The sequence below is a fragment of the Crotalus tigris genome, unplaced genomic scaffold (genome assembly GCF_016545835.1).
Source record: "Crotalus tigris isolate CLP2741 ecotype Arizona unplaced genomic scaffold, ASM1654583v1 scf7180000017599.838750, whole genome shotgun sequence".
Classification (NCBI taxonomy): domain Eukaryota; kingdom Metazoa; phylum Chordata; class Lepidosauria; order Squamata; family Viperidae; genus Crotalus; species Crotalus tigris.
This window is the reverse complement of record NW_024096503.1, coordinates 734,665-747,355: the sequence shown is the minus strand read 5'-3', so window position 1 is coordinate 747,355 and position 12,691 is coordinate 734,665. Positions and strand designations below refer to the sequence as shown.

The 12,691-nt window shown below is 46.5% G+C and overlaps 1 protein-coding gene across 1 annotated transcript; it reads right to left on the bottom strand.

Annotated features, from left to right (window-relative positions):
- Nucleotides 1-2,536: 2,536 nt before the first annotated feature.
- ARRDC5 (arrestin domain containing 5) lies at nt 2,537-12,430 on the bottom strand. Its single transcript, XM_039366896.1, has 3 exons — nt 11,806-12,430; nt 5,086-5,294; nt 2,537-3,179 (listed from the first exon to the last, which is right to left on the bottom strand). Exons 1-3 carry the CDS (start codon nt 12,053-12,055, stop codon nt 2,700-2,702), a joined length of 939 nt encoding a protein of 312 aa, XP_039222830.1. The 5' UTR covers nt 12,056-12,430; the 3' UTR covers nt 2,537-2,699.
- Nucleotides 12,431-12,691: the final 261 nt, after the last annotated feature.

Here is a 12,691-nt window from a genome sequence, read left to right as displayed (position 1 = left end):
GAATAGAATAGAACAGAATAGAATAGAACAGAACAGAATAGAATAGAATTATAGGATAGAATAGAATAGAATAGAATAGAATAGAATAGAATATAGCATATAGAACAGTGGTTCTCAAAGTTTGTGTGACGGCGACCCCCGTCACACAAACGTGCTGCGCATGCGCGGCGGCGCCCCCTGAGGGGGGAAAATGGCGGATCGCCTTCTTTGGCGACCCTCGTAAAATGGTCGATCGACCCCAAATGGGGTCGCGACCCATAGGTTGAGAACCGCTGATATAGAATATAGAATAGAATAGAATAGAATAGAATAGAAGCTGGAAGGGACCTTGGAGGTCTTCTAGTCCAGCCCCCTGCTTGAGCAAGAGAAATAGATAGTCCTCAATTTATAACAGTTTCTTTAGTGACCAAACCAAAGTATATCTTTGGTTCAAGGGACTTTGCTGTACAGTGAGAACACAGTGCAATCCAAACTATAGGGAGTCCTCGACTTACAACAGTTTGTTTAGTGACCGAAGTTGTAACAGCACTGAAAAAAGTGATTGACGACCTTTTTCGCACACTTACGACCGTCGCATCCTCCCCACGGTCACGTGATCAGAATTCAGACACCGGGCAATCAGCTCACATTTATGACGGTTGCGGCCTCCCGGGGGGGGGGTCACGTGATCCCCTTTGGTGACCTCCTGACAAGCAAACTCCACGGAGAAGCCAAATTCACTTCACAGCCATGTTGCTCACTTAACAACAGCAGCGATTCCCTTCGCAACTGTGGCGAAAAAGGTCGTAAAATGGGGAAATTTTTTTTTTCAATTTAAACGTCTCTCTTAGCAGTGGAAATTTTGGGCTGAATTGGGGTCGTTAAGGACTTACATTTTTTTTTTAAAAAGGAGATTGGAAATTCCATAAAGGTAGGTCCTCAACCTATGACTTAGTGATGGTTAGACAGTACAATGGATCACCCCCCCAAAAAAAAGTACTTAGGACCTGGATCCATTGTCCAAGCTCCCCCACAACCACGGGACTATATTTTGGCCAGTTGCTGACTGGCCTCCATCTTACAGCCATTTGCAGCATCCCACGATCGTGGTCTCCTTATGCCATTTTTGCCCAAAATTGACACTGACAAACAGCCCTCGGTGTCGTGGTTCTGACAGATGAAACGCTTCAAAGAATTTCAAGGCATTGTTTCCCTTAAAGCAGTGGTTCTCAACCTGTGGGTCGTGACCCCATTTGGGGTCGAACGACCATTTCACGGGGGTTGCCAAACAACGCGATCCGCCATTTTTTCCCTCAGCTGGCGGCACTGCGCATGTGCGCCGGCGCCGTGCATGCGTGGTGCACATGGGGGCGCCGCACATGCACGCCGCGCATGGGGGCGGCGGCGCATCCTTATGACCGGGGTCGCCGGTATAAAAAGGTTGAGAACCACTGCCTTAAAGAATCTTTATTCAAGAAGCATAACATCGGCACTAACATAATCGAAGCCAAAACCTGAATTCCCCCCCCCCTTGAGCACATAGTTTCAAATCACAATTCCCTCCTCCAATTAACTGTCATAAATCACATTCCCCAATTCACTTGAAACGCAGGCTTTCCCTCCAGCTCTCCAGTCTGCCAATTCGTATCATCTCTTATTTCAACAACCTTGATTCTCACGCTAAGTTTAGTGTTGTGTCTAGCTCAGGGTTAGGCAACCTTGGCTCTTTTATGACTAGTGGACTTCAACTCCCAGAATTCCTGAGCCAGCCATGCTGAGGGGAAAGGGAGAGGTTTCCAAGCTGAGCCATGCTGGCTCAGGAATTCTGGAAGTTGAAGTCTACGAGTCATAAAAGAGCCAAGGTTGCCTACCCCTGGTCTAGCTGGACTCTCGTTCACATTCCCCCCTCCCCAGCATCATCTAAAGCAAAAAGAAGAAAATGGTTACATCTCCAAAGCAAAAACATCCAATGTTAGCAGCGTTGACACTTACGACCTCAATTGAGCCCGACACTTTTTGCTAAGTGAGACAGTTGCTAAGTGCATTTTGCCCCATTTTACCAGCTTTCCTACCACAGTTGTTGTGTGAATCATTGCTGTTGTTAACAACACGGTTGCTAAGCGGATCAGGCTTCCCCCATCAACTTTGCTTGTTAGAAGGTCTCAAAAGGGGATCCCATGACGCCCCAGGACACTGCGACCATTGTAAATATGAATCAGTTGCCAAAGATCTGAATATTGATCACCTGACCCTGGGGACACTGCAGTGGTCGGAAGTGTGAAAAACGGTCGTAAGTCACTTTTTTCGTTTAGTGTCGAGCGGCCATTAAATGAATGGTTGTAAATTGAGGATGACCTGTCGTTCTTGCATCCAACACAAATGCTGCATGGCAATAAACAGCTTCCACATAACGACTGTAGACATGGTGACTCCCTTAACGACCACTCTGCAACAAAGCTGTCAGATCAGATTGATCACATGATGACCCCCTTTATGACCTTTGTGACCTACGACCGTAACAGGCTGGGTTCCATGATGGTGGTAAGTTGAGGACGACTTGTAAAACCCAACCAATTGAACAGGGAGTCTCGGAAACAGAAACGTAGCGCGAGCATTTAATGAGTCAGGAGACGGGGATGGAGAACGGGATCCATTTTGAAAACTATATCCACCTATTTGGACAAAAATGGCAGAGGGTTTGGGGCACAGCCTTCCCTCATTTACTCTGGCAGCTCCGTGGCTTCGTTTCTGACCACGACGGGGATCTTGGCCACCACCCTGTTGAGGCACCAGGGGAAGTGGACCGTCCCCGTCAGCTCGTAGCCGATCTCCATGATGTCGTCGGATTTTTGGGTGCTGCTGACGGGCATCACTTTGGGCAAGCAGAGGGTGCTGTGAATCTTGGTGAACTCGCAAGGGCCTTGCTCCATGTTCGACTCCAGTCGCATCATTTCTTCGTGCTGCTCTAATGTCCGGGGCTCCGCTCGGAAGTTGAAGGCTTTGTAGAGGACCACCGAGTGGAGGGTGAAAACCACCTTCCGGATGGACTTGCCCGTCGGGTTGGTGATTTCGGTGGTGAAGCTGATGTTGTCGCCCGGAAGGTAGAGGCTCTTGCTCAGCGACATGCGCAGGGTGATGGGGGCGCTCCTGAGACAACAGTTGTAAGCCAGGATCTTCTGAACTTCCACCACCAACGGGTACTGGAAGATGGGAAGGAGGGAAGACACTGTTGAAGGAAGCTGACGAGAACTGGGTAAGAATAAGGTGAATGGGATAACGGAGAGTTGGAAGGGACCTTGGAGGTCTTGTAGTTGAACCCCCTACTGAAGCAGGAGGCCCTCTACCATCTCAGACAAGTTACTGTCTAGCTAGACCAGGGGTAGGCAACCCAAAACACTCAAAGAGCCACTTGGACCCATTTCCCACCAAAAACAAAACACCAGGAGCCGCAAAACCCTTTTGATATCTAAAATGAAGATAACACTGCATATATCCCTTTTTTACCTCTCTGTGTGTGTGTGTGTGTGTGTGTGTGTGTGTGTGTACACACACACACACACATATATATATATATACACACACATACACACAGAGGTAAAAAAAGGATCTCTCTCTCTCTCTGTCTCTCTGTCTCTCCCTCCCTCTCTATCTGCCCTTGGTCTGCCACGCCTCTTCCCCCACTCTCTTTCTTTCTTTCTTTCTTTCTTTCTTTCTTTCTTTCTTTCTTTCTTTCTTTCTTTCTTTCTTTCTTTCTTTCTTTCTCTTTCTCTCTCTCTCTCTCTCTCCCCCTCCCTCTCTCTCTTTCTCCCCCCCCTCCTATCTGCTGCTCACCTGGCAAGCTTCAAGCTGTTGTCCAACAAGCTGAGGGGTAGGCAACCTCGTCTCTTTTATGACTCATGGACTTCAACTCCCAGAATTCCTGAGTCAGCCTAGCTGGGCTAGCTAGCTCTCTCCTGCCCTTCCTGCTTCCTGCAGAGACGCAGCAAAGGGAGGAGCTCCGCCCAGTCAGCTTTTCAGCTCCTCGGAGAACACTGTGAGTGCACTCTCTTTTACACAAAACCACACACACACACAGAGAGAGAGAGAGAGAGAGAGAGAGAGAGAGAGAGAAGGGAAGCGCAATTGCTTCTCTCTGTCTCTGTCTCTCTCCTGCAAAGGCAGAGGAGGCTGGGAGCCACAGGGGAAGGCTCAAAGAGCCGCATGCGGCTCCGGAGCCACAGGTTGCCGACCTGTGCACTAGCCTCTTCTTAAAAACCTCCAGTGATGGAGCGCCCATGATTTATGGAGGCAAAGCTATTAGGCATCAAAGCCGGCTGGGTGACTTTGGGCCAATCCCCAGGAGACGGTGAGTTCTAGTCCCGCCTTAGATATGAAAGCCGGCTGGGTGACTTTGGGCCAATCCCCAGGAGACGGTGAGTTCTAGTCCCGCCTTAGGCATGTACTTATTACAGTGGCTGTGTCTCATGGGTATATGTGATCACCGTTTGCGACCCTTGGCAGTTGGCTTCTGACAAGCAAAGTCAAACGGGGAAAGCTGGATTCGCTTAATGACCATGTAATTTACTTAACAACTGCAGTGATTCGCTTAACAACCATATCAAAAAGGTTGTAAAACCAGGCCTGGCTTAGCAATGGAAATTCGGGTCTCCATTCTTATTGTAAATTGAGGACTATCTCTATATCTGGGGGCCCCAAATTCAAAGAAGGCCGTTCTACTTTAAATTATACCTTACGCCCAGAAGCGAGCCCAAAATTTCCGTTGCTAAGCGAGACATTTGTAAACTGATTTTTTTGCCCCCTTTTACGACCTTTCTTGCCACCGTCGTTAAATGAATTGCTGCAGTTGTTAAATTAGTAACACCGTTGTGAAGAGAATCCGGCTTCCCCTGTGAACTTGGTTCGTCAGAGGGCCGCAAAAGAGGATTGCGTGCTCCCCCCGGGATATAGCGACCGTCATAAATACAAGTCGGTGGCCCAGCGTCTGAATTTTGATCACCCTGGTGAGGCGGCAAGGGTCGTAAGTGTGAAAAGGGGCCATCAGTCACTTGTTTCAGTGGCATTGTAACGGTTGTAAATGAACGGTTGTAAATCGAGGACTCCCTATACCTTGGACTGCACGGTGTCCTGGCTGTACAGGGAAGTCCCTTGAACCAAAATATACTTTTTCTGCTTGCGAAGGATAAGTTCTCGCGTGGCACAGATTGCTTGGAGGAAGTAGCTAATTTTCCCCACACGGCTGGTGAAAGTTGATGGGATCCTCGGAGGTAAGACGAAGTCAAAATCGAATTTGTGCACACCCGGGCCCAGCCAGTTATCTGCAAATCAAGAGCAAAGCAAAAATAATCTCAACTTTTCACATTTCTATAGTAGTATGAACTAGCCATATAGAATAGAATAGAATATAGAACAGAATAGAATAGAAAACAGAACAGATTAAAATAGAATAGAATATAGAATATAGAATAGAATAGAGAATAGAATAGAACAGAACAGAATAGAGAATAGAATAGAATAGAATAGAATAGAATAGAACTGGAAGGGACCTTGGAGGTCTTCTAGTCCAGCCCCCTGCTCAAGCAGGAGACCCTATACCAGGGGTAAGCAACCTTGGCTCTTTTACGACTTGAGGACTTCAACTCCCAGAATCCCTCAGCCAGCATGGCTCAGCTTGGAAACCTCTCCCTTTCCCCTCAGCGTGGCTGGCTCAGGAATTCTGGGAGTTGAAGTCCACGAGTCATAAAAGAGCCAAGGTTGCCCACCCCAGCCCTATACCATCTCAGACAAGTGACTGTCTAGCCACTTCTTAAAAACCTCCAGTGATGGAGTGCCCACAATTTCTGGAGACAACTTGTTCCACTGGTTAATTGTCCTCACTGTCAGGAAGTTTCTCCTTAATTCCAGGTTGCTTCTCTCCTTGACCAGTTTCCAACCATTGTTTCTCGTCCTTCCCTTTGGTGCTTTGCAGAATAATTTGACCCCCTCGTCTTTGTGGCAGCCCCCCAGATACTGGAATACGGCTATCATGCCTTTCCTATTTCTTCTTTTCTTTAGACTAGCCATTCTTCACATGTTTTAGTTTATATTTCTATATTAACAAATCCATCGAATCAGTAAAACCCAAAATCAGAGTGTCACTTTTTTTTTGTCCATCTCAAGCACAAAGTCCAGAAGCGGTTTCCAAGCAGAAACCAAAGTACTTCTTTTCTTTTATCAAAATGGTCAATTTAGCCCTCTCTGCTAATCCCATCAATTTTCCAGCCACTTCCGAGGAGCGCCTTTGTCTTCCCGAAAGATTTGTCTTAGGTGAGGTGCAATATTCAAACGAAGCCGGAATGACACGTTTCATCGCATTAATCACAAAAACCAGATTTTTTTTAAAAAAGAAGGTGAAATCAAAGGGACTTATTAAAAAAAAAAATCCCTCTTCCGTAGGTGAGGTCTTAAAATTCCAAACTAGGATTAGGGAGATTAAGAGAAAGGAACGAGGGTATATCTGGAGGCACCTTGCGAGAGAAAGCTGAGCTAATCTTCTACAACATTTCCAAATATTGGCAGGAGAAGAAGGTAAATATATTTTAATAAATTGCAGGCCACGGGGAAGATTGCATCAGGGGGAACCACCCCAGAGAAAAAGACACATCAGCCACGTTTATGTAGCAGCAGGAGGTATATAATTATTCTAATACCTCCTTAGGGTCCCAAACAACAGGAAATTATATAATGGTGGAGATAAGAAACATTAGGATTTATTTCTCATGAATGGGGGGGTGGAGGAGATGTAGGGAAAGATTAAAGACAGTGGGGCAGGTGTGTTATATATGCGTGGGCATATATAACACACTTTTGTGTACAAGTAGTTCTCGAACATTTGTTCATTCGAAATTACATCGGCATTGAAAAATGTGACATATGGCCGTTTTTCACACTTACGACCGTTGCAGCATTCCCTGCAGTCACATGATCAAAATTCAGCTGAGAAAAAGAGAGGAAGTATTAAATGTTGAAATAAGAGAAATTTTGGTTATTAAATTTAAGATATTTGGAAATTAGCAGAAAATAAGAACGTTATATTGTATTATTCATTCGTTGATGTAAGGCGGTAAGGATTCAAACAGATAAGACGTGTATCCTGAACATTAGCTCTTGTGATGAATTGGTGATAAAGGGAATTGGGATTATTTAAAATTTGGAATTTATAAATATTAAGCGTTACATCTGAATATGTGGGAAACTAAAAATTGGGAAAAACTAACTAGGACATCAATTGTCTAAAACAGTGGTTCTCAACCTGTGGGTCGGGACCCCATTTGGGGTCCAACGACCATTTCACGGGGGTTGCCAAACAACGCAGTCCACCATTTTTTCCCCCTTTTCCTTAGCTGTGCTACTCCCTTTTATTCTATTGGCTTTTCAAAGCCAATAGAATAGACTCTCTTGAATAGAGTCTAATTCTATTGGCTTTCAAAAGCCAATAGGAATTGTCCAGGCTGTCTCTGCCCTGCTGAGCCCGCCAAAAGTCCCATTCTGCAAACGGTGCTGCACCAGTTGAGTAGTCCTCGACTTACGACCGGTTGAGTAGTCCTCGACTTACGACCGGTTGGGGGGTCGCGGCATTAAAAAGGTTGAGAACCACTGGTCTAAAAGGTTTGAACGTTAAAATAACTGGGATGTGTATAGACCGGGGTAGGCAACCTTGGCTCTTTTATGACTCGTGGACTTCAACTCCCAGAATTCCTGAGCCAGCATGGCTCAGCTTGGAAACCTCTCCCTTTCCCCTCAGCATGGCTGGCTCAGGAATTCTGGGAGTTGAAGTCCACGAGTCATAAAAGAGCCAAGGCTGATTACCCCTGGTATAGACTAAAAATTATTGATAAATGTAAGAAAGTTATTTTTATTTAAGAACTGTATTAATTTAAATATGAGAAGTAAGTACTGTGGGAAAAGAGAGGAAATATTTGATGTCATGGTTTGAGATCTGTACTAAAGACATTTGTATGCTATTGAATTGTTGATTGGCTCAGCCGCCATGTTGCTTTTCAAATATTTAAGTGTAAAACTAGAAAATCAATAAAAAAAAATTAAAAAAAAATCAGCTGCTTGGCGAGTGGTTCGTATTTACGACGGTCGCTGTGTGTCCCCGGGGGGGTCACGTGATCCTCCTTTTGCGACCTTCCGACAAGCAGAGTCAAGGAAGCCAGATTCCCAGAACAACCAGGTTACTCACTTAATGACTTGCAGGGATTCGTTTAGCCACCGAGGCAAGGAAGGTCGTAGAATGGAGGGGAATCACTTAAGAAATGTCTTGCTTAGCAACGGGAATGTTGGGGCCCGATTGTGGCCGTGTGTCAAGGACTAACTGCGTAACACAATTTCAGGTATGGGTCATCCTCAACTTACGGCTGTTGTGTTAATGAGCATCAGAAGTTACAACGGCATGGAAAAAGTGACCTACGGCCGTTTTTCACACTTACGACCGTCGCAGCACGTGGTCACGTGACCAAAATCTGGATACTTGGCAACTGGCAGGCATTTATGACGGGGTCACCTTTTGCGACCTTCTGACAAGTCAATAGGGGAAGCCAGATTCACTTAACAACTGTGTGACTAACTTCAGAAATGCAGTGGTTCGCTTAGCAACGGTGGCCCGAAAAAAAAAAGGTTGTCAACGGGGGCAAAACTCATTAAACAATGGCCTTGCTCAGCAACGGAAATTTGGAGCTCAATTGTGGTCGTAAGTCGAGGATCACCAGTAGTTTTGGGGCACTGTGGTGGTGGAATGGCGTTGGGCTGGGTGGGGGGGGGAGACTCGGGTTCTGGTCTCGTAGTCCCCCCCCAGATTTGAGCCGTGTGGGGCAGGAGATGGCTACTTGCGTGGGGGCTCAGGAGCAGGGCAGATCTCAGGGGCAAAGGATGAAGACCCGGGGTCTTCAAACTTGTCCCTTTGATGACTTGTGGACTTCAACTCCCAGAATTCCTCAGCCAGGCACGCTGGCTGAGGAATTCTGGGAGTTGAAGTCCACAAGTCATCAAAGGTACAAGTCTGAAGACCCGTGATCAAGACCAACCTGCCTCCAGAAGGGGTGAATGTTCCAACACTGGAGGTTTTTAAGAAGAGACTGAACAGCCACTTGTCTGAAATGGTAGAGGGTCCCCTAGCTGAGCAAAGGGTTGGATTAGATCTGGGGTCACCAACCTGTGGGCTGTAGCCCATTACCAGGCTGTGGCGTATTGGCAACCAGGCTATGTCAGTGGCAGGCTGGCATGCATGTATCCCCTCTAGTATGAGTGGGGCCCTAAGGCTTTTGTGTGTAGTGGGCTGCCCCAGGGCTCTGTTCTGGGCTCAGTGCTCTTCAACATCTTCATCAACGATTTGGACGAGGGGATAGATGGGGAACTCATTACATTTGCAGACGACACCAAGCTGCCAGGAATAGCCAACACTCCAGAAGACAGGCTTAGGATACAGGAGGATCTGGACAGACTTGAACACTGGGCGCTATCTAACAAAATGAAATTCAAGGGTGAAAAATGTAAGGTTCTACATTTAGGCAAGAAAAACCAAATGTACAGGTATAGTATAGGGGGTACCTTGCTCAATAGTAGTAACTGTGAGAGGGATCTCGGAGTCCTAGTGGACAATCACCTAAATAAGAGCCAGCCGTGTGCTGCAGCTGCCAAAAAGGCCAACACAGTGCTAGGCTGCATTAACAGAGGGATAGAATCAAGATCACGTGAAGTGTTAATACCACTTTACAAGGCCTTGGTAAGGCCACACTTGGAATACTGCATCCAGTTTTGGTCACCACAATGTAAAAAAGATGTTGAGGCTCTAGAAAGAGTACAAAGAAGAGCAACAAAGATGATCAGGGGGCTGGAGGCTAAAACATACAAGGAATGGTTGCTGGAATTGGGTATGTCTAGTTTAACAAAGAGAAGGACGAGGGGGGACATGATAGCAGTGTTCCAATATCTCAGGGGCTGCCACAAAGAAGAGGGAGTCAAGCTATTTTCCAAAGCGCCTGAAGGCAGGACAAGAAGCAACGGATGGAAACTAACCAAGGAGAGAAGCAACCTAGAACTAAGGAGAAACTTCCTGACAGGTAGAACAAGTAACCAGTGGAACAACCTGCCTCCACAAGCGGTGAATGTTCCTTATATGTTTTAGCCTCCAGTCCCCTAATCATCTTTGTTGGTCTTCTCTGCACTCTTTCTAAAGTCTCAACATCTTTTTTACATTGTGGCGACCAAAACTGGATGCAGTATTCCAAGTGTGGCCTTACCAAGGCCTTGTAAAATGGTATTAACATTTCACGTGATCTTGATTCTCTCCCTCTGTTAATGCACTGTGTTGGCTTTTTTGGCAGCTGCAGCACACGGCTGGCTCCTGTTTAACGGATTCTCCACTAGGACTCTGCGATCCCTCTCACAGTTGCTACTATTGAGCAAGGTACCCCCTATTATTCCCGTACATTTGGTTTTTCTTGCTTAAATGTAGAACCTGACTTTTTTCACCATTGAATTTCATTTTGTTAGAGAGTGCCCAGGGTTCAAGTCTGTGAAGATCCTCCTGTATCTTAAGCCTAACTTCGGATTTCAACTTCAGACGTCTGCAACTCTTGAAGTTAAGCCTATCTTTTGAAAAGTAAAAAACGTTCCTGTACTGTTTCGTGAGACTCTAGCTACAGTTTTCCTGGCATGACATGATGTGGGAACTCAACCAATAAGTTAGAGCATGGCAATCAGGGCTTGGGGTAAAGCAGGAGGATTAAAACCTGCCTGAGCATCTCAGTTTCTGCTCCCGAGAGACGTTAGATAGGAAGGGATGGGGAAATAAATGCAAAATGTGGTACGGCCTCTCCCAATTTGGGATTTCCATAGGAACGGACTTCAACTCCCAGAAGTCTCCAGCTAAGAGAGCCATTGCAGAGAATCCTGGGAACTGGAGTTCACAAAGCTGGAGAGTGAAAGGCTGACAGACCTGCCTTCAATAGGTGGGGACAAAGAGATGTTCAAACTCTTTGCTGCCATCTAATGGTCATCTGGAGGTAGTGACAGATTTTATCTTCCTGGGCTCCAAGATCACCGCAGATGGGGACTGCAGCCAAGAAATTAAAAGACGCTTGCTCCTAGGGAGGAAAGCTATGGCAAATCTAGACAGCATAGTAAAAAGCAGAGACATCACCCTGCCAACAAAAGTGCGCATAGTCAAGGCCATGGTTTTCCCAGCTGCAATGTATGACTGTGAAAGTTGGACCGTAAGAACGACTGAGTGCAAAAGAATTGAGGCCTTTGAACTCTGGGGCTGGAGAAGACTCCTGCGAGTCCCCTGGACTGCAAGGTGATCAAAACGGTCAGTCCTAGAGGAGATCAACCCCGACTGCTCTTTAGAAGGCCAGATCCTGAAGTTGAAACTCAAATACTTTGGCCACCTAATGAGAAGGAAGGACTCACTGGAGAAGGGCCTAATGCTGGGAAAGATTGAGGGCAATAGAAGAAGGGGACGACAGAGAATGAGATGGCTGGATGGAGTCACTGAAGCAGTAGGTGTGAACTTAAATGGACTCCAGAAGATGGTAGAGGACAGGAAGACCTGGAGGAACATTGTCCATGGGGTCGCGATGGGTCGGACACGACTTCGCAATTAACAACAACAACAATGGTCATCTTCATGTCTGCAGTTGAAATCTGGAAGCCTTGGTGGGAAATGCTGTGGTTTGTTAAAACCATGATAAGTCTGTCCTCCTCCTCCTCCCTCCCACCCCCAGGAAGACCCCCAGCCCCTTTCTGCTTAACTGCCTCGTGGTAATCCCAGTTAAGCAGCCTCACGTTCAGTCTTGAATGTTTTCGTCTTGTGAACGTAGTCCGCCTTGTTAACGCAGGTGGCTCGCTGGCTATAGTCCTTGTCCAAGTGGGCCTCTTCGGTCCACTCCAGGTAGCCTCTCCCAATGAGCTCAACCTTCAGCAGAGGGTCCACCAGCGTGCTGTGAAGACTGAGAATCAGCTGCCCTGCCACGGTTGAGCCTGCCACGTACACTTCCTTGGGTATCACCAGCTCAATAGATTTCACCACCGACATGGATGGGCTCCGAGCTCAGGAACTGGTCCTTTCTAGGATCCCTCAAGATCCAGAAGGTTTCTCTTGGGGAGGATGAGGCTTGAATGAAGAAGCTTTGTGACATCAGCTCGTGATGCAGTGAAATTGGCTGCTGTACAGATAAGAGACAGTCTGGGTGGCAGAGAAATCCCTAAATATTTGTGGAGATGGTCTCTTCCAGGAAGACCACCTTAGCTTTAGCTTATGCCAATGGTGAGTTGAGCACCACAGTTCTGGAACGTTGCCGACCCACCAGCTGAATGTTCCAGCACTTTGATGCACCTCCTTTCTGGAAACGTGGATTCGCTTTTAACTAGCTGACCGTGTTTACTTGTTAAAAAAAAAAAAAAAACTAAAGAGGAACACACCTTCCCTTGTTTGTTAGGGCTGGGAGAGGAGACCACTCAGAGATTCTAGACTGGGAAGGTCAGACAAGACCTGGAAGTTATCAAGATCACGTGAAGTGTTAGGACTCCTTTATAATGCCTTGGTAAGAGTGGAATATTGGAATATGGCAACCAGTTTGGTCGCCACAATATAAAAAAGATGCTGAGACTTAGAAATTGAGTGCAGAGAAGAGCAGCGAAAGTGGTGAGGGCAGTGTTTCTCAACCTTTTT